General features: G+C 39.2%; 2 protein-coding genes across 2 annotated transcripts in view; both read left to right on the plus strand.

Annotated features, from left to right (window-relative positions):
* Positions 1-5,705: 5,705 nt before the first annotated feature.
* LOC108675968 lies at positions 5,706-8,525 on the plus strand. Its single transcript, XM_018164024.2, has 3 exons — positions 5,706-5,733; positions 6,715-7,051; positions 7,486-8,525. Exons 2-3 carry the CDS (start codon positions 6,747-6,749, stop codon positions 7,646-7,648), a joined length of 468 nt encoding a protein of 155 aa, XP_018019513.1. The 5' UTR covers positions 5,706-5,733; positions 6,715-6,746; the 3' UTR covers positions 7,649-8,525.
* Positions 8,526-10,419: 1,894 nt separating this feature from the next.
* Positions 10,420-19,507, plus strand: part of LOC108675960 (isoleucine--tRNA ligase, cytoplasmic) — a 13,267-nt gene continuing 4,179 nt past the window's right edge. Inside the window, exons 1-8 of the mRNA XM_018164019.2 lie at positions 10,420-10,444; positions 15,077-15,243; positions 15,642-15,798; positions 16,138-16,288; positions 16,826-17,014; positions 17,649-17,800; positions 18,258-18,410; positions 19,016-19,257. Coding sequence (XP_018019508.1) covers positions 15,101-15,243; positions 15,642-15,798; positions 16,138-16,288; positions 16,826-17,014; positions 17,649-17,800; positions 18,258-18,410; positions 19,016-19,257 — 1,187 coding nt within the window. The 5' untranslated portion in view covers positions 10,420-10,444; positions 15,077-15,100. The remainder of the gene's footprint in view (positions 10,445-15,076; positions 15,244-15,641; positions 15,799-16,137; positions 16,289-16,825; positions 17,015-17,648; positions 17,801-18,257; positions 18,411-19,015; positions 19,258-19,507) is intronic.

Consider the following 19,507-nt stretch of genomic DNA (forward strand, 5'->3'; position numbering starts at 1 on the left):
ACTCATCCACCACACCGCCCATTTAATTTCATCCCTGATGTTCCGCAGGAAAAGGGGTAAAACTTTTATGTTCAGGGTGGCTTACATAACGAATATAAGTTACATCGAATGTAAAGCTAATACTGCCTAATAGCACCTGGCGCAGACGGTAACGTTGGCAACTGGACCGATAGTTTAGTCAGGTGCTTGCACCTGTCGTTCTCGTCACACCTAATGACCCTGAAACTAAACATTCATGAATGTCAATGCCTACAAGGAAACGATAGGGTTCTATGCAAGAGTACAACACGAACACTTAGAAACTTGTCACAAAAAACTGCGTGCTTTTACTACGCATATTAGCACGTGAAGTAAAGAGAAATTCACAGAAACCTAAAAGTGAGATAAATTTCAAATGGAGTTATTAAAAGTAATTTTACTTGATGTTGACTAACCACTTAGGTAACTTCAAATCAACATGATCAACAATAAATTCGTTGAATAAAACTTTTCATTTACACCAACTTTGATTCGTTGAGTAAATAAATACTAATTATGTAGAAGCAATTAATGTCAATAAATTGCTAAAATTTCTCCTTTAGCGTTCACGTCGGTAGCGTAGGTAAAACAGTTACTTCGGCTTGAGATCTCTTGGTCTCTTTCTTTTCCTGTTATCTTTGTATGTCTGTTTATTTGACATTACCGAACCTCCGCACACATACTGATTATTTCAACTGAAGAAGGCATCACAAGAAAAGGTCCACAACGCTGAATGCATGGTTGAATCAATACATATGTATTAATTCAACCATGGCTGAATGGTAAGCATGTAGGTTATATATCTCAACAGCAACAGGCATGTGAGTTTGGATCAACGTAGTTTAAGCGTTTAAACGTTTAGTTTACGTCGAGCGACGTATTATCGCCATTGAACATTATTCCCAGGTTTGTAATAGAAAAATTCGCTACGAATTATGTAGTTAAGAAAACATTATGAGATAATTACTTAAAAAAAGTATTCAAACATGAACATATAAGAACTTAAATAAGAACTAGAACTAAAATTATATGTGTGTTAACAAAAACATAAAAAATATGTTGTACGATAATATACAATTTGTTATCGCCCTTTAAATAAATTAAGATGCCATCAAATAGTTTCGTTTTTTAAAACTGCTTTATGATATCAGAAAACCTTTCCTTGAAGGTATCCTTATCTAAAATGGAATACCGCGTATCTCCTTGTATGTTTTGTTTTCTGTAACTTCACATAGCACTTTGAGCGTGTGCTTTTTTTCCTCTGAAATAGTTTCAATTTGGCTACAAAATGCCTGAAATCCTCCCATGAACTTTAGAATGTCTTGATTCCGATGAAGTTAAGCGTGTTATATTAATACCCTTCACATCTGTTACGTCCGTCACGCCACGCCACACACATCTGCCACGCCACACATCTGCCACGCCACACATCTGCCACCCCACACATCTGCCACCCACACATCTGCCACCCCACACATCTGCCACCCACACATCTGCCACCCACACATCTGCCACCCATCCGCGTCAGGTCCCCGGCGTCAAACTCTTAAAGTCCACCCCAGGAAAATCTTGCTGTTACCGAGCGTTCGGTCGATTTTCCCGAACTTAACGATCGAATAAAAGATTAAACCTAATGTACGAATGATGATGAGGAGGTCTAAACTAAATCTGACTGATGTTCCTGCTTGTGGGTTCAGTTGCTGCTGATGGGTTCAATAGCTACTGATGGGTTCACTAAGTACTGTAGGATTCAGGGTTCAGTCTCAGCTGGTTGTATCAATATTGCTACTGGAATAAATTGCGTGTAGCGTTTACAAATGGTAAAATGTGTAAAGAAATAGTATACGATGGAAAAGTAAGCGCGAAAGTTACATTTAAAAGGAAAACTCTTCACCAATTGTCAACGAAACACACACGATACTCAAGGCTATTTGTATATGCTCTTATCTAATGGCTGGAAACACGATCTTTTCCTGTGTATTTAATGTTTTGAAAATTAATGAGTTATCGTCATTGCGTGAATGGCGTGCATTTATTTTCTCAAGGCGTGAAAAAAAGAGTTATCGTCATAAAGACGAAGGGTGTTCTTGAGCGAATTGCATAAAATTATTTTCTCATGGCGTGAAGAAAAAGAGTTATCGTCATAGAAACGAAGGGTTAAAGTACAAAATTAAATTCCTACGTGAAGGTGACTTTGATCGTACATAGCAAGGAGCGCGGAAGTGTCGCAGCGTATAGACCGACAAAGCTCCGATCGTTTCGAGCTCTTCCAAAGCCTGCCAAGTTCTCGCTTGGCTTCATCCTTTCACCACCGCGATTTTTAGCTTCCGTCTCCTCGATAACAGAGGTAAAAATCGTTACCAATACAGAAAAGAAAAGTTTTTGTGCGTATTGTGCAACAATTAATAACGGTGACTTGATGCGACCACTACGTTTTTCACAACACGGTTCCTCTGAATTGTATCCACCTAAGTTTAATATTGGAATGTACAAAGGTACAAAGACACAAAATGTACGACATTCGATATTGTTCGTTTAGTGCGGGCTGGACGAGAAGGAAGGCATTTTCACGATAACAGAACAACATTTACTGGTCAATAATCCATGTACGCAAACAAGCATAGTTATCTTTGTAGCGCTGCATTTCTCATTATTGTGTGAACTTTTAAACAATAAAACGCATTTTTCATTACAAAAGAATTATTCAAAGTGATCTTCTCTAACCGTCCGAACCAAATAATCGGGATGCTGCTGCGCCTATGCAAATTTCTGCATCTTTGGGCGCATGCTGTTTTGTAATATACATGAGTGACATACAGGATAATACACAATACGTCAGACACAATTCACTGCTGTGAATTATAATTGAATAGCATAGAGGGTGGAAGAGAGTGCACCATACATCACAGTGCTGTGTAATATACATGAATGATATATAATGCAAGCTTTCATCACACTGTCGTACTATATGCGTGAGTGATATACCGGACCCGCTGCCCAGACCCGTTGCCCAGACCGCGTCTGTCCCACCGAGCATCACGGGACAGACGCGCCCAGGCTGCGGTAGCGCTTTCACTCTCGTCCGTCAAGGCGCTGGAATGTCAAGGCAGGCGGCGTGCGTTCGTCTAACGTCACGTCTGCTTGAATAATATGAGGAATTCTCTTCATAATTCATATAATTATAAGGAATTCATAATTAATATGAGGAATTCATTCTCTTCATGATTCATTTCGAAACATTAATCGTGTGCTTTCTGACATAGGAATATAAATTTCAACAGTATCACTACCGAGTTGAATGCTGCTTTCGTCTAGAGCCACATCGAACTGTAATGGACCATATTTTCCATTCCAATTCAATTTAGCCTCAAAAAATAGTCAATTACATTTATTTTTTAAGAAACAGAGATACACCAGATTATTTACGACATATTCACCATAATCAGCATCAAGTTTGGATGGCTTGATGAAAATTATGAGATAATTTCAGTGTCGACATAACAGGGACGACGATGACGTCATTTCAGTGAAGTCATACCTTCAGTCGAGACTGTAAACTTCATGGATGGAAAAATTATCAAATTTGCATGCAATAAAACTCATGCCAAAGTTTTTGCTGAGTTCATCTTCCTAAAGGTTGAAAATAATGATAAAAAATGTAATATTAATAATATTTTTACGCATAAAAATATAAATTTGCCGACGCAATGAGTGAAAGTCGAGCCTCAGTGACATATTTTGTCTCGCCTCTTACAAAGGCTGAATATATTCTTATTTCTGTTATGTTTCATGAACAAATTTGAAGTTTGAAAGAGTTTACTCTTATTCGGAATAGACTGGAAACATTTAGGCAGAGCTGGGCAGCGCTACTCTGAAATGTTGCGGCCGCTACAGCTACCGCTACATGCTCTAAATTTAGCGGGCGCTACCGCTACCGCTACAATTGCTTAAATGTAGCGTCGCTACCGCTACTGAAAATGTAGCGGCCGCTATATATAGTAACGGCCGCTACATGTAGCTCGCTACTGCCCACCTATGCATTTAGGCCTACACTCATAAAATAAATGGGTCACGTTGTCCAAATAACGACACACTATTTTACCGCGGCACGAGCACTGATATGCCCTTTATGCTGGTTCACACTGGGAAAAGATGGCCCGCACAGATGACAATACGTTCATCGCTATTTGGACACAGTCTCACACATTCCTCTGAGTGTGCGTAAGAACAAATGCGTATGATGCAACACCAACAGAACAGTTATTAACGAAGCATGTGCTGTCTTCTCCCATGGAAAATTATGTGAAGTGAAGCACATCGAATAAAGTGATGGATTCTAACGAGCGAGTTATGATCGTCTTGCCACACATGCTTTACAGTCTCGGTCTACGCTCTCATCAGTTGCAACATTGTCAAGAATTTCATATGTTGCAGAATTTCTATTTGTTTAACGATCACATTTTAGGTGCTCGTCGCAGCGGTCTCTGATTTATTTCTTTGTTATTGCAACATCAATAGTTCGTACTAAATTTTAATATAATTTTATCTTTTTTTGTATGTAATATGTTCCGTCGTTTTTGAGCGATTTTTTTTAATCAGCAAACTGCATAACAGTCTCGATATCGAGTGATACGGAGTGTACATTGTATGTGTGTTGATTGGATGTGTGTTGATTGAATGTGTGTTGATTGGATGTGTGTTGATTGGATGTGTGTTGATTGGATGTGTGTTGATTGGATGTGATTTTATTGAATGTGTGTTGATTGGATGTGTGTTGATTGGATGTGTGTTGATTGGATGTGTGTTGATTGGATGTTGTGATAAAATTCCTTGACACAGTCCTACCGGTCAGAATTTAGTTTTAGTGAAGCTTCTCGCAATTTACTAATAACTTCGAGTGGTTTTTCTGTAAACAAGTCACGAAAAGTACAAGAATCGGCGACAGGCCACATCAGGCCTACTCTTCAGTGCCGACATTACGATGTTATGTTATGTATGTTTTCACTCCTTTTCATTGTTTTCTGTACAAATAGTTCTTTCCAGTAAGTGTTCCTGTAGTTTGTCCTTGAGGGTAATTAAATAATGGAAGCCAAGGTCAAATAATTAATTAAATTTCAGAAAGCCGCCCGGGCCGGAAGGACATGAGTCACTTCTACAGGGTGAGGGAAGATGCTCGGTATTACCTGAGGTCAACCCCGCCTGATCCCGAGAAAGTTTCCTGGGCGAGCGGTTCCGTTTGTGCGACAAGGTCATCCGATCAGTGCGATCAGCAACTAATTGTAATCATCTTAAAAAGATCAGTGATCGCAGCAGCTATTGTAATTATGGCATCTGTTATGCCTTTTTTCACAGCCGATGTGCGACATTTCAATGCTTGGCATTGGAACCCCGCCCGTTGAAGGTCATTGTGCTCACTTCTTTACGTTTCATTAGAGACGCGAGTTTAATAACTCGGTCCAATGAGACGTCTCTAATGACTTGCGCGCACGTCGCACTCAATCAATGCGCATGTCACAATGAATTGCTCACGTAATCCAGCCGCACTTTTCAAGTCCGCCTTTCACTCTCGGCGGGAGATGAAGCCAACTTTATTGTTCGAAAAGTGGTTACCCCCGCGACGTTTCCTGTGGCGTGGGAGCGCGGGACTATATAAGCGGGAGAGTTGCCCTCTCACCGCAGTGCTTCTCTCAACTCCGACGACGAAGGTTAACTCAGGTAAGCAGGGATGCCGCGCACACGTGGCGCTTAGCATGCGACAAACTTAGATCTTCGTATAAAGAATTTACTCCTATTATATAAATCATAATTAATCCATACCTTGAATTGATTTAATAAACTATTAATCCTTTCTGCTATCAAAAAGGCAAAATTATATTCATTTTTATCAATTAAAGCCGTAGCAGTGAGATTTCTTTGGCTATATAGTTGAGTCAACATAACAGAAAATACAAATTGTGTGTTGCCTGAGACTCTACTTTAAGAATTCGATATCAATTCTTGAATACCATTGAAACTGTTTTAAAATGGAACTAGATATAATTCATATTAATAACTAGATATAATTCATTTTTCGCCAATAGTGTGAGCACTAAATAAGTATAACGTAATTTTACCGGATTCAGCTGAAAATTGAGTTTGTAAATTAGAATATTTAGAAGCACATCCTATTATTTTACAAACTTTTATTATATATAAATTTATTATATTTTCTATGCGTGATAATTGCAGCAGTGAAGAAGTAAAAAGGTTAAAAATGCTTTGTGTAAGATGTTGAGGCATTGAGAAGTGCCAATATAGGTAGAGCCTTAAAAATAATAATTGCATTCTTATTCATGTCCAAACGTCAACATTCTGATATTTGAATAAGCGACGTGAAGAGTGAAAAATTTAACTTCCTTTGAAATTTTGAAAAAATCATCCCATTTCGGTGTTTCATGACTTGCATGTTTACAATAACAATCTATTCTACTGCATTCTTTAATTGGCATCGTGGAGCAAACGCTGGCTTGTTTCGAATCCAATATCTTCTTCCTCTAACAAAATCGAATATATTTCCATCGACAGTCACTTTATAGGCTGTAAATTTTTCACCAAAGAACAGATTTTTGTAAATCGTGAAACTTTTATTTTAGCCGGCCAAAACTCGATATTCCCATAGCGCTATTTGAGTACTCAGTCAATCACACTTTCTTTCAGTTCTGTGGTCGCAACATCCAACATCTTCCGACATGCCAGCCTCAGCAGCCCTCCACCAGGCGGACAACATCATGACCAACGTGGACTCAGCTCTGCGTACCGTAGGGTACGACTTACCGTCCCTCATCAAGTCCATCGACTTCAAGACTATCGGGCTCGTCACCGGCGCCATCATCCTCGGTCTGCTGCTGTTCGACGTCATCAGTCAGTGGCTGGGCAAGAGCCTCGATAACGACTACTCCAGCTATTCCTCCTACGGCCGCAGTCTGGCCGTTGGTGCCGCCAAAGTTTGGGACAAGAAGGACGAGATCGGCCTCCTTGAAGGTGTTCGTGGCGGGTGAGACTTTCAACTTTACAAAAATGCTTAATAATTTTTGAATCCACAATCAGTAATTTTAAGAAAGGGATTGTAAATGGCGCCTAATGATAATTGGGAGAGTCTTCATCCTTTGACAATAATTGTGTGACATGAAGATTAGGTAACGCTGACTGAAATCTGTACCAAGTAAAAATTAGAATCATATTGCCATAGACGGTCGTAAAAAAAAATATCGTGAGATAAATAGAATAGAATAGAATATAAGTGCTGGCATTGGAGAAATAGGCCCATGGCCTGTTTCTTGCAACGACTACTGCCTATTAGGCCACTCCTAAAATTTATTTCACGTATGACATATGTACATATATGCACTAATAGATGGTAATTTTCAACGCCTGTACTCACCCGCTCAATACTTTCGTTTCATATACTTACCGACCTTGTTTTTTCAGTCGCTCATTGGAATCGGTGACGAAGGTGCTAGACTCCATCTCTGACGCGGTGCTCAAGTGGGAGGAAGACTCCGGTGCGTCCGCACAGCAGAAGAACGCGTCCGCAGTCCCCCAGCAGGACCTCAAGACCGCCCCGCGCAAGAGCAAGATTCTCTTCCAGTAAAAGATTACTTGAAGGACTCTTGCGGGTGTAGCTTGGATCTTTCAGTTATGGGGTAGATCTTGCTATTTCGACATGTTGTTCCTTAGTTGTGGCGTTGATCTCTCTCTCAGTTGTTGCCCTGAGATTCTCAGTTGTGGCGCGAATCTCTCGGTTGTTGCACTGAGATTCTCAGTTATGAAGTGAATCTCGCAGCTGTGGCCCGTTGCTCCTCAGTTGTAACGTGGATTTCCCAGTTGTGGTAAATACCTCCATCTGTTCTGGCGGGGATCTCTCAGTTACTTGGTTGAGCCACGGATCTCATGGTCGTTGCATCGAGCTTTTGAACATGGTGTAGAGTTCCATCATTATCGTCTGGAGCCTTCGGATTTTGACATTGAGCTTGCCCCTACGTCGTTATTTTGTTGTTGGAGCTTGCAAAAAATCAATCTTTCATGATTTTAAATTCAAGGGCATAACAACAATTCCAGGTTACATCATCCCAAGGCGATTAGCTAAAGACTCCAATTGGACATATGGCGATTTGTCTCGTTGGTCTGAAGAAGGGGTTTATGTATTGCGTATGGATAAGCTAATGCACTTGTTGATATAAGAGTCGCGACTCACAGTTATATTCGGCCGAGAGAACCGTCACTTCGCGCTTATTTAAACTTATTTATGATATGTGAGTCATCACTGCAATGATTGTTGAGTTGATTGTCGTTGTGTGCTTGTATATTTAACTTATTATAATTGTGTTTATTACCGATCCCTAAAATTGGACATGATGCACGATAAATACTTCTCTGCTAATGCAACCAAAGAATGAACATAAAATGGTAATTTCTTAAAATCTTTTGTTTCATCCATTTTATATTTTGTTTTAAAGAAACAACTTGTCAACAAATGAGAAGCTTCCACCATCAAATTAGACGCAAGCTTTACAAAATAAAGGGCCGGTTAAGGCAGCGAGCTCATGTGAATATAAATAAAAACCCGTACAGTACGCTCCGTGCTACCTTATTAGCAAGACATACTTTTGTCATACATTTTTTCGAGCTAGTTTTCCCCACATTGGATACTGACAAAATATAAGAATGTTCCTAGAAGAAACGACTCCCACTTAGAAAAATTCGTTAATATGCTTAGTCAATACATATCTGTTGTAGCTTGAGACAACGTCAAAGATTTCGTCAAACTTAAAATTGGGTGATGGACTAAATAGCGGATATATTTGCAGTCTCCCATCTTATCACCCCCACAATACCTTGTAAAAATTGGGTATTTGAGAGTTTGGTTTAAGACCTTGGAAGCTTTTTCTGTAAGTTTTTAGCCTCAATCCCTAACACAATTGCCATATTCCAGAACCAGGCGTACGATGCACTTGAAATTGGGACATATATTTTGTCTGTTAGGTTACTAAAAGACCTGCGTTTGATGCCCAAAACATTCGTCTTAACTTGGTAGGGATTGAGAGTGCAGCATATTCATTGTATGAGATTCCCAAATTTATCATCTCTCTCAAAACTCCCACGACCTCGATCATCTTTTGCTTTATTAACTGCGGGTCTATCCCTTCTCGGTACGTGAAGCTTGGTCTATGTAATTTTCTTTGTTAGATATAAAGAAATGCTAACGTATGAACGCCTTCAAGAACAGACTAGACGAAGCTATGCAGGAGCATATGTTCAGTCTTAAAATTCCTACTACCTTACGGGCCTTGCAACAAGTCCAGCAGCTATCTCAATCAATCGTCAGTTATGGAAAGATCGGGTTCAAAAGGCCGGATCCCTTGTGAATTAAGTCACGAAAAGTACAAGAATCGGCAACAGGCCATCATGACCTGTTGCCGATTCTTGTACTTCTTGTAACAGGCCTGGCCATGGGCCTATTTCTTCAACGCCGACGCTTCTATTCTATTCTAATTATGGAAGTAATGCAACTGTGGGCCTCATTAAAACTTTAAGTCTATGATACAAAATATTCCTCATATTATATCCATAATTCAATAATATATATAAAATTTATTCAAACTTTTTCTCTGCATTTTGTTTATTCTGTTGTGAAAATAAAATGAAAGATTTTAAAATGTTTTTGTTTTCATTGACAAATAAGGAGACTTTAAAATGGTAATCTTCACTTCGTTGAAAATTTTATATTTTCAGAATTTTAGGAGAAAGATAAATATCCCATTGAAGTTTTTAAAAACGCTTAATTGTTCATTCAGTCGTCATGCCTAATTCCGCAGATTCTGAAGAACCCTCAGAAAACTTAGAATTGAGGATACAACTTCGTTGTCACAATAAAAATTAAGAAACTGTGTACAAATTTCTTTCAAGTTTAAAATCTAGCCATTTTATGAAAATTAGTTATTATATTTATCATGAATCAGAATTTTGGAAAAGTTCATAATAATTTACACTTTTGGTTGTTACACGTGCACCGGCAGTCCGGCATTGCTCATGTCAGTGTCACGTCCTCCTAGTCCTGTCTCTCCATTCCAAGACGAATTGCGGACCAACGGGACGGGACTGCGCGGAGAAGGGCTTGATTCGCTTGAAGGCTGATGAAACTTACACTTTCATTGCACGATGAAACTCGAAAGTTGGTACCGATAATCTCACATCATCACATGATAAGTGTACAACCATCTAGTCTTCTGTCTGGAATTAGGCGACAGGCGTTTTCTACAACATCTATTTAAGCTAATAAATACCTTGCGGCTGCCGGCTTGCGGTATCGGTGAGGAGTGTTCTGAAGCCTGCACTCAGGCCTCAGCAGGCACCTGCTGCCGGCAGAATGAAGACTTGGCGGTCCTTAGTAAGTTAGTCATGGAGCTACATTGCTTAGTAGGTAGCGTGACAACTTGGCCTAGCTCAGGCTTTCATCTTACTGCTTACAGTAATTCAATCCTGGCTATTTAAGTGGAAAACAGAGGCTACAGTACAGAGCAGAAGCCACTAGCCAGTGAGTCAGTGACCAGTATGGCAGTTAGCACCAGTACCCCATGGCCCATGGTCAGGAAGATGTGCCAGGTGCGCAGGAATTTATTTTGTCATTTTAACGACCTGCGCAGTGCGCCGTACTACGTTGGTAAAAAAATGCGCCGTGCGCCGTACTTTAGAAAGCTAAAATAGTTCTACTATTTTAGTCGACAACATACGCGAGTATATTGACTACGCGAGTCGAACTGACAATAATAAAATGTAAGACATGTCCGGGTTACTTCTGACTCTTCCGGTTGTCCGCCTTGTCGGATACGGAACGTACGGTAATCGTAAACTGCGGCTGTTATACATAAGAAATGTAAACAGACGGTGTTCAGAACTTCAGTGTTGCCATATGACTTTGGAGAAAATTTCTTCTAAAATAAAGATGGCCGGGATTGCACGAACACGTGCGCAAAGATAATCAATTTTCATTACATTGCGCCAACTGTGCACAGCAATAGCTTAAAAATAGTGAAAATGCATGGGAAAATTCACCGAAAACATACATCATCCTGATTCCTGAGTGTGGGCAGTACCCAGTGGCCAGTACTGCCAGTGCCAGTAGACAGTTCACAGTAGTACACTAGTACTAGTAGTAGGCACTAGGCCGGGCAGTAGCCAGCCACCCCTGAACTGAATTGACCAAAAAGGCCTGTAAAATAGTGTAAATCATTTTATATTGCCATTCTTGCCAATTTTACTTGTTCTAATGGCATTTTTTCACCTGCTAGCCTATTTTCAAAAACCAACTGTAAAATGATCAATTCTGCCTACAATTTTAGGAATCCTCTGTGTGATGAAATTGAAAACAGATGATGATTGATGTCTGATGATATGCCTGATATTCTAAATTGACCAGGCTGTAGAGTAGGGCCTTTTAGCTCGAGATATCGGCGTCTTTTCAAGCTCTCCATCAGCCACATCGACCTTAAATTGGCGTCCATGGCCGATCATAAACTATGGCTCAGGCAGCCATGACCGACCATAAACTATAGATTGCATGATCAGCCCCGCTGTCACCGAAATTGGCGACCGGCGTCCAGTGGCATCCTGCTCGGCGTCTTTGGTGCATGAAATCGGCGTCCTCGACCTATGTTGTGCCATGCTCTACAGTCTGGTAAATTGACTGGGGGCCCGCAGTGTGGAATTCTAGAGGGATAATAAATTAACCAGTACACATAGCATATTGGAAAGCAGGACCTGAAAAGTTGGAAAGGCCAGGAACTTTACACTTTCAGTCCATTATTTACATATCCTATCTCTTTCAGAATTCCAGCTGTGATTGGTTGACAGGATTGTGATTTTAGCCCCTTTCAGCTTTCCAGCTGTGGTTGGATAATGGAATTGTAATGTTATCTGCTTTCTAGCTGTGATTGGTTGATGGGATGCTTTCAAGCTGTGATTGGTTGATGGGAATGCTTTCAAGCTGTGATTGGTTGTGCCCATAAGCCCCGCCCGGCCGCCCCCAACTCCCAAGTATGGTATATGTAATTATGTACTCATAGTGGCAAAGCAGAGGGTTTTTTAGACTCTCCCTCAAGTTCATTTTTGAGTCCTATTGGTAGACCAGTAAAGTACCGTATCCTGGATACCAGCATTATCATATTTAACCCTTAACGCCCTGAATTTCTGGGATGAAAATCGTAAAATTCACTTTTTCGGTTTAAGTCTCACTTCAAAGCTGACATTCTGACCTATCCAACGGTACCAAAAGATCATCAAGTGGGTTTAAGATCATCAAGTGGGTTTGAGATCATCTGTTAGGTTAGGTTTCGTTACACATCATGTTGACCGCATTATGTATGAATGAAAGGTCTCATGTTATAGTGAAGTATATAAATGGTGAGAAAATAGAGCAAACGTCTGTTTTTGTCTTTACTCGTGTATCAGTCGTTGTAATGAAAATTATGCTCTTGTAATGTCGTTTTTTTTTTATTTTTAGGTTGTTTCACAGACATGTTCACTCTCATTGGAATATGTTTTCAAACTAATGCGTTTCATCCCTGCGTTGTTTCTCTAGTGTTAATTGTGTTGTAATAAGCACATGCATTGTTTCTGCTCGTAATACCGTCATTGTATGAGGCACTATTTCAGGACTAGTAGAAGGGGAAACGTGGTTATTCGAATGGCTTTAATTCGTTTATTTTTCCATGCTGTGCTCCATCGCAATATTGATGGTGGCGGTCAATATTAGCGATGTTCCTTCATGGTTGATTATCATAGGATATATTTGCGTAGATCCTCAGTGGTTAATGTTAATGGTTTATCTGAGCAGACACCTGCGTCAGGCAGGTCGCCTCGTCAGCGCTGACCGCATCAACCACAGCTACCCGTACTGCTGGCGCTCTGACACGCCTCTGATCTACCGCGCCGTGCCCTCCTGGTTCATCAGGGTCCAGCACATGCAGGAGAAGTTACTCGAAGCCAACGCCCAGACATACTGGGTGCCTGCTTTTGTCAAGGAAAAGCGGTGAGATTTTTTTTAAGTCAGGATATTTCCATATTATGACGTACCTGTCTCTTATACACATCTAGATGTGTATAAGAGACAGCTACAATCCTGGCCCCAGGCAGGCTAGGCTACCTACCTTTTAATAAAATAAAGATTAATATCATAATTGCAAAATGCTTTATTAGCTATGCCAGCTTAAGATCATAGTACAGACTTATAAGTTTTTAACTGTTAACTAAGAATTTTTTTAAACCAGTTCATTAAAATTTCCTTACCAAATTTATGATTCAATGTCTTTTCTTTCTTGTCAATCTGGACAATTTGGCAGAATGCCAGAATGCAGATTCCACCTGACCTATAACTGTAAGGCCGTGTATAAGACTAATACGCCTGTGCACAGTGCAGAACACACATGTTCTAATTGGTCAGAACTCAGCCACTCAGAAGCCACCTGTGAATTGGACAAAAATGCCTATTTATCTGGCCAATTTCACCTGTTCCTATATCAATTTTTCAGTGAAAAATATGAAAAATTACATACTTTTACTATCTACAATTTTTTTATCTGCCTCTGAAATGATTCTTTTTACACAATGTTACTGTTATGGAACTTCTGACTGATAAAAAAAGTTTCTGTTTGCCACTATAGGCCTTTGTATGAGTATGTATAATAAATGTTATGGCTTCTCATTTCATTTGAGGCATTTTTGAGCTCTCTGTAGGATGCACTTTTGGCTCTGCTATAAGACTTGCTTAGGGGCTTTCTCATTGGGTATTGGACTCAACACTCGCTGTTGAATTTGTTTTGCTATGCAATAGGAGTAAAACATCAGATTAAGTGCATAAAAAAAAAAGTTTTTTTTTAATTATATGTTTTTTGGGGTGTAGATAAAGAATCTGGAATCCGTTTTTGGTGGTCGGCATCGGAAAACTGATTTTTATTTATATATTATATATATTATTATATATTTATATATTATATATAGATATATTTTCTATAGAAAACGACAATAGGGGACCCGTGGGGAACCGGGGGTTTTAGAGGGGGGGACACGCACGAGGCTCTAATTCGTCAAAAAAAAATCGGGCAAAAATTGGCAAAATCAGCAAAAAATTGGAAAAAATCAGAAAATTTTAACCTAACCTAACCTAACCTAGCGCGATTTTTGGGTTTTACATAGGTTTACTGTTTACAGTCATTCCCAGATCGATATAGATCATTTCCAGTCAAAAAAAAATTTTCGATTTTTTTTTCCAATTTTTTGCCGATTTTTGCCCAATTTTTTTTGACGAATTAGAGCCTTGGGCGTGTCCCCCCCCCTAAAACCCCCAGTTCCCCACGGGTCCCCCATTGTTGTTTTCTATAGAAAATATATAAAACATTGGAAAAAAATTGGTACTGCCAAAAATGGATTTCAGATTCTTAATCTACACCCCAAAAAACATATAATTAAATTAAACACCCTTCTTTGGATGCACTTAATCTAAAGAAGTACCGCAATAGGTATCTACTTGACCTCAGTTCTACTTGATCTGACAGCAAAAGATCTCACTATAGTAATGAGTCAGTTAACATGGCTAGTAAAACAATTTACACTAATTATTTCTTTATTTGCTTCAATCTTCTTGAGCACTCTGGAAGTTGACCATTTTTCAATTCATTGATATAAATTTTGCCTTCGTTTTCCATCTTTTACCATTGTGAAAATCTAGTCTGAATTGCATAATCTTTTAACCTCAAAAATGAAAGCTTGCAAAATTTCATGCTCACATTTTTTTATTTGTAGCTCACAAAAAATATTGTTGGTTCTCACATTCATTGTACTGCAGGGGGTAAATTTTTTAAATGTCACTCATAATATTCAGTAAGGTTGAGTTCATGGCCGTTCAGGTGGAGATTATCCTTGCATGTGCCACAGTTTCTCTCTGCAGCCATCAATGCATGCGATCAATTGCCTGCATTATTTAATTCTGATTAATATCTTTGTTGTTCTATTTTATTTATTTCAGAAATAGCTAGTGATTTTGGCAGCAATGGCCAAACAGGAAGACAGACTAGCTCCAATTCCTGATGTAGACCAAATATCCTTTCCAGGAGAAGAGGAAAAAGTACTGAAATTGTGGAAAGAAATTGATGTTTTTCACAACTGCCTGAAGCAAAGCAAAGACAAGCCCAAGTGAGTTTTTTTTTCCTTTTTTTTTATTTTTTGGATGAGTGGCCATTTCAAAAATACTCTACATATTAATATAAGCAATTGTTTTTATGCTGATATTTTTTTGTGAAATTAATTAGTTATGAAAAGATTTATGAATGATTCATTTTTTTAAACTTAAAATTAATCTGCTATGTACAGATATCAATTTTGTAAACTATTATGATGTTTAAACAAACTTTTATAATCTGATAATTGCAAGTATACAAACTTGACTTCTGGAAGACAAGCTTTTCCCTAAACTGGCCTCTGTACTAATGACTGCTGCAGTCTCAATGTACCTCTGAAGGCTATTTAACCTGTATTTTTAATTCTGTCTACTTCTTATAATCATGATAGTAGAATAAAATTATATTTTTCAGGTTCACATTCTATGATGGACCACCATTTGCCACTGGTTTGCCTCACTATGGGCATATTCTTGCTGGGACCATCAAGGACGTGGTGACACGCTATGCCCACCAGACAGGCCATCATGTTGAGCGCAGATTTGGCTGGGATACTCACGGGCTTCCTGTGGTGAGTAGATAAGGTTGGAACCTTCACAGACAAATCTCTTATTATTTGGGTAAATGACAAATCTTTAACATTTTTAAATAACATATAAATTTGCATCTGCAATCCAAGCAAGTGAGTCAATTAGATACTAATTAAATATTTATATATATGATGTACTATATTTTATTCACATTTGTCATTCTAAGCAGTATAGCTGCTTGTTTCAAATAAGTGTTTAAAATTCAAAGATATTAATGAGCTAGCAACTTTCAAATAGCTATTTCCTTCTCAATAAATTTCCCAAAATTGATGACAATAGTTCAAGAACAAGTCAATATTTTCAATTTCTTATGACCGCAGGAGTACGAGATTGACAAGACCCACAACATCAAGGGCCCTGAGGACGTGGCTGCCATGGGAATAGCCAAGTATAATGCCCTGTGCCGTGGCATTGTCATGCGTTATGCTGAAGACTGGGAAAAAATTATCACAAGATTTGGACGCTGGATTGGTAAGTTTTAAAAGGCTTACTTCATTGTTCATCCATAAGTTTTTGAAACATAATTTTCGAGGGATTTGTGGAGAAAATGTTTAATTTGGAACGAGTTAACTATTAAATTTTTCATGGAATCCTAGTCACGAGGAGTTCAATAATTTTAAATTTTATTTTTCATCCCAGATTCACTGGGGTTGATTTTGTTTTTCATTTGCATCCCAGTATATGAGTTGAAAATGGGAAATTCATCATTTTGCTATAATGAAACATTTTAATTTAAGCTGCATTCAAATTTTTCTAATAAATTGCATTTGTCAAAACCATTATTGCTTGCTATTGCTAGTGTTTCCTCTATAAGAGTATCAGCTTGCTCATTCCTTGGATTGAAACAACTTGTATGTTAATGTTAGAGGTCCCAGCTCTTCAATTCATGTGATCACTTACGCTCCTACAATATATTTGTATTCAAATGTATGAAAAAGCGCCATCAGTTATGACCACTGAACTAACTAACTTAAATGTGTGAAATTATCATGTTCCTCACTACTCCAGATTTCCGCAATGACTACAAGACTCTGTACCCCTGGTACATGGAGAGTATCTGGTGGATATTCTCTCAGCTCTACGCCAAAGGCCTTGTATACCGCGGCGTTAAAGTCATGCCCTTCTCAACTGCCTGCTCCACTCCCCTCTCCAACTTCGAGGCTGGCCAAAACTACAAGGACACTCAGGACCCTAGTGGTCTGTAGTTGCTTACGAAGATAGTTTTCATCCTTTATTAAACATGACATTGTTCACTACTGTTCTGCTACACATGCTGGGTGCATACGACAGCGATCCTTCCATGCTCAGTTTGGGCCCTTAAGGTCCGGGATACTATAAATACACTACAAATGAAAGGGTGTGAGCTTTGATTGTTGAATAATTTTGCTTTACCGTCGTTCTTGTTTCACTATATTATGTACTTGTAATTTTGTTACACATTAAACCATACAGCCCATATTCTGCATGTCAACTCCAGAGTTTTTGCCTTATTCGTTTTCAGCGTTTCTAAATATTGTCATATCATACTCGTACTTTTTATTAAATTGTGTCACATCACCGATTTTAGTATGGCCAGCTGACAATGTTATGCATGTTGCAGTGGTGGGAACATTTCAATAAATTGTGCCACATCACCGAGTTTAGTATGGCCAGCTGACAATGTTATGCATGCTGCAGTGGTGGGAACATTTCAATAAGTTGTGTTGCATCACAGATTTTAGTATGGTCAGCTAACAATATTACGCATGTTGCAGTGGTGGGAACATTTCAATAAATTGTGCCACATCACCGAGTTTAGTATGGTCAGCTAACAATATTACGCATGTTGCAGTGGTGGTGCAGTTCCCAGTGTTGGACACTGCATGTGAAGTTGGCAGCGGTGGAGCTGCTCTGGTTGCTTGGACTACCACGCCCTGGACGCTGCCTTCAAATATTGCCCTCTGTGTCAACCCTGACATGAAATATGTCAAAGTCCGCGGAAAGGTATTGCTTGGCTTTTGATGTTTAAAAGAAATATTGAAGTAATCTTTACACTTTGGCTAATTTAGCAGCGTTTGTTAACAATATATATATGGGTTCAGGAATGTTTATGCATGATATAGCAAGTGCTTTCTGAGATCTGTCATCACTCAATGTTGCAGTATCTTTAAATCTTGTATTTGATTCGCTTGCTTGGTTGCTATTTTCTGCACGCCACTTTTATGCACAAGGAAGGTCTTGTGGCATTTATGTGTTTATGATTCAAACTATCACCCTCACTTCCATCCGAAAGGCGGATCGCTGGCATTTGATTTGATCATGTTTATTCTGAAATATATGGTAATTTTGAGTTAATTGCAAAGTTTAAGTTTCCTCTCAACTATTTTGTAGCATGAGGTAGAAAGAATCTTTATAATGGCTCAATATAGTTTAGGTTTACAGTATAATTTCATTTTTACAGACAAAGGAGTGTGAGGGCGTTTTCATCCTGATGGAAGACCGCCTGGTGCAGCTCTTCAAGAACCCTGCTGAGGACTGCGAGGTGCTTGCCAGATATACAGGCAAGCAGCTGGAGGGCACCGAGTATGTGCCCCTCTTTGACTACTTTAAAGAGGTGGGTCTCAATGAATTACATCATTTATAATCGGTACATATTGTATGAAACTTTTACTGCATGATCAATACAGTCATTGGCTTGTCTAAAAAACTTACATGTTGGTCCTCAAATAATAGCCCTTGACGCCTATGCTTGCAGGATGCGCCAATACTGATCAGGAACTATCAATTCTTCTTTACATATTGCGTACTCAGTCATTTTATTTATAACATAACGGAACTCAATGTCCACTTTTCACAGGTTGCAGTCTATTTTTAGGTTATTCTCCTCACTCTAAATTTCCTCACTGTATTTCGTCCGAAATAATTTATTTTGTCGTTAATTCTTTTCCATAGTAATCTTTTGCTTTTGCTATTTAGATCTTGCCGTTGCCACCATCCTTATGTCATATCCGATATCTCAAATGTCCCTTGTACTCTTAATCTTCTTTTTTTATCAACGTTATTTTTTCTCTGCCTTTTATTATTGAACTGCTCCTTTCTTTTGATGATGCTCTTTCTTTTCCACTTCTCAATCCCAATTTCTTTCTATTGTAATTGGTGCCCTCTGAATATATATTCAAATTATTAACCTCTTTGAATTCTGAACTCCTCCGTTTGCAGCAAAAGTCTCGGGGCGCGTTCCGTGTGCTGTGCGACTCGTACGTGTCGGCAGAGTCTGGCACGGGCATTGTCCACCAGGCGCCCTATTTCGGCGAGGACGACTTCAGGGTGTGTCTGGGCTACGGCATCATCACCCGCGACCAGCGCCCCATCTGTCCCGTGGACGATGCTGGGCGCTTCATCGACGAGGTCACCCACTTCAAAGGGCTTCATGTCAAGCAGGCCGACCCTGAGATCATCAAGTGGGTTTGACATCATCAAGTGGGTTTGACATCATCAAGTGGGTTTGAGATCATCAAGTGGGTTTGACATCATCAAGTGAGTTTGAGATCATCAAGTGGGTTTAAGATCATCAAGTGGGTTTGAGATCATCAAGTGGGTTTAAGATCATCAAGTGGGTTTGAGATCATCAAGTGGGTTTGAGATCATCAAGTGGGTTTGAGATCATCAAGTGGGTTTGAGATCATCAAGTGGGTTTGAGATCATCAAGTG

The sequence above is a fragment of the Hyalella azteca genome, unplaced genomic scaffold, assembly GCF_000764305.2.
Source record: "Hyalella azteca isolate HAZT.00-mixed unplaced genomic scaffold, Hazt_2.0.2 contig8701, whole genome shotgun sequence".
NCBI classification, from domain to species: Eukaryota; Metazoa; Arthropoda; class Malacostraca; order Amphipoda; family Hyalellidae; genus Hyalella; species Hyalella azteca.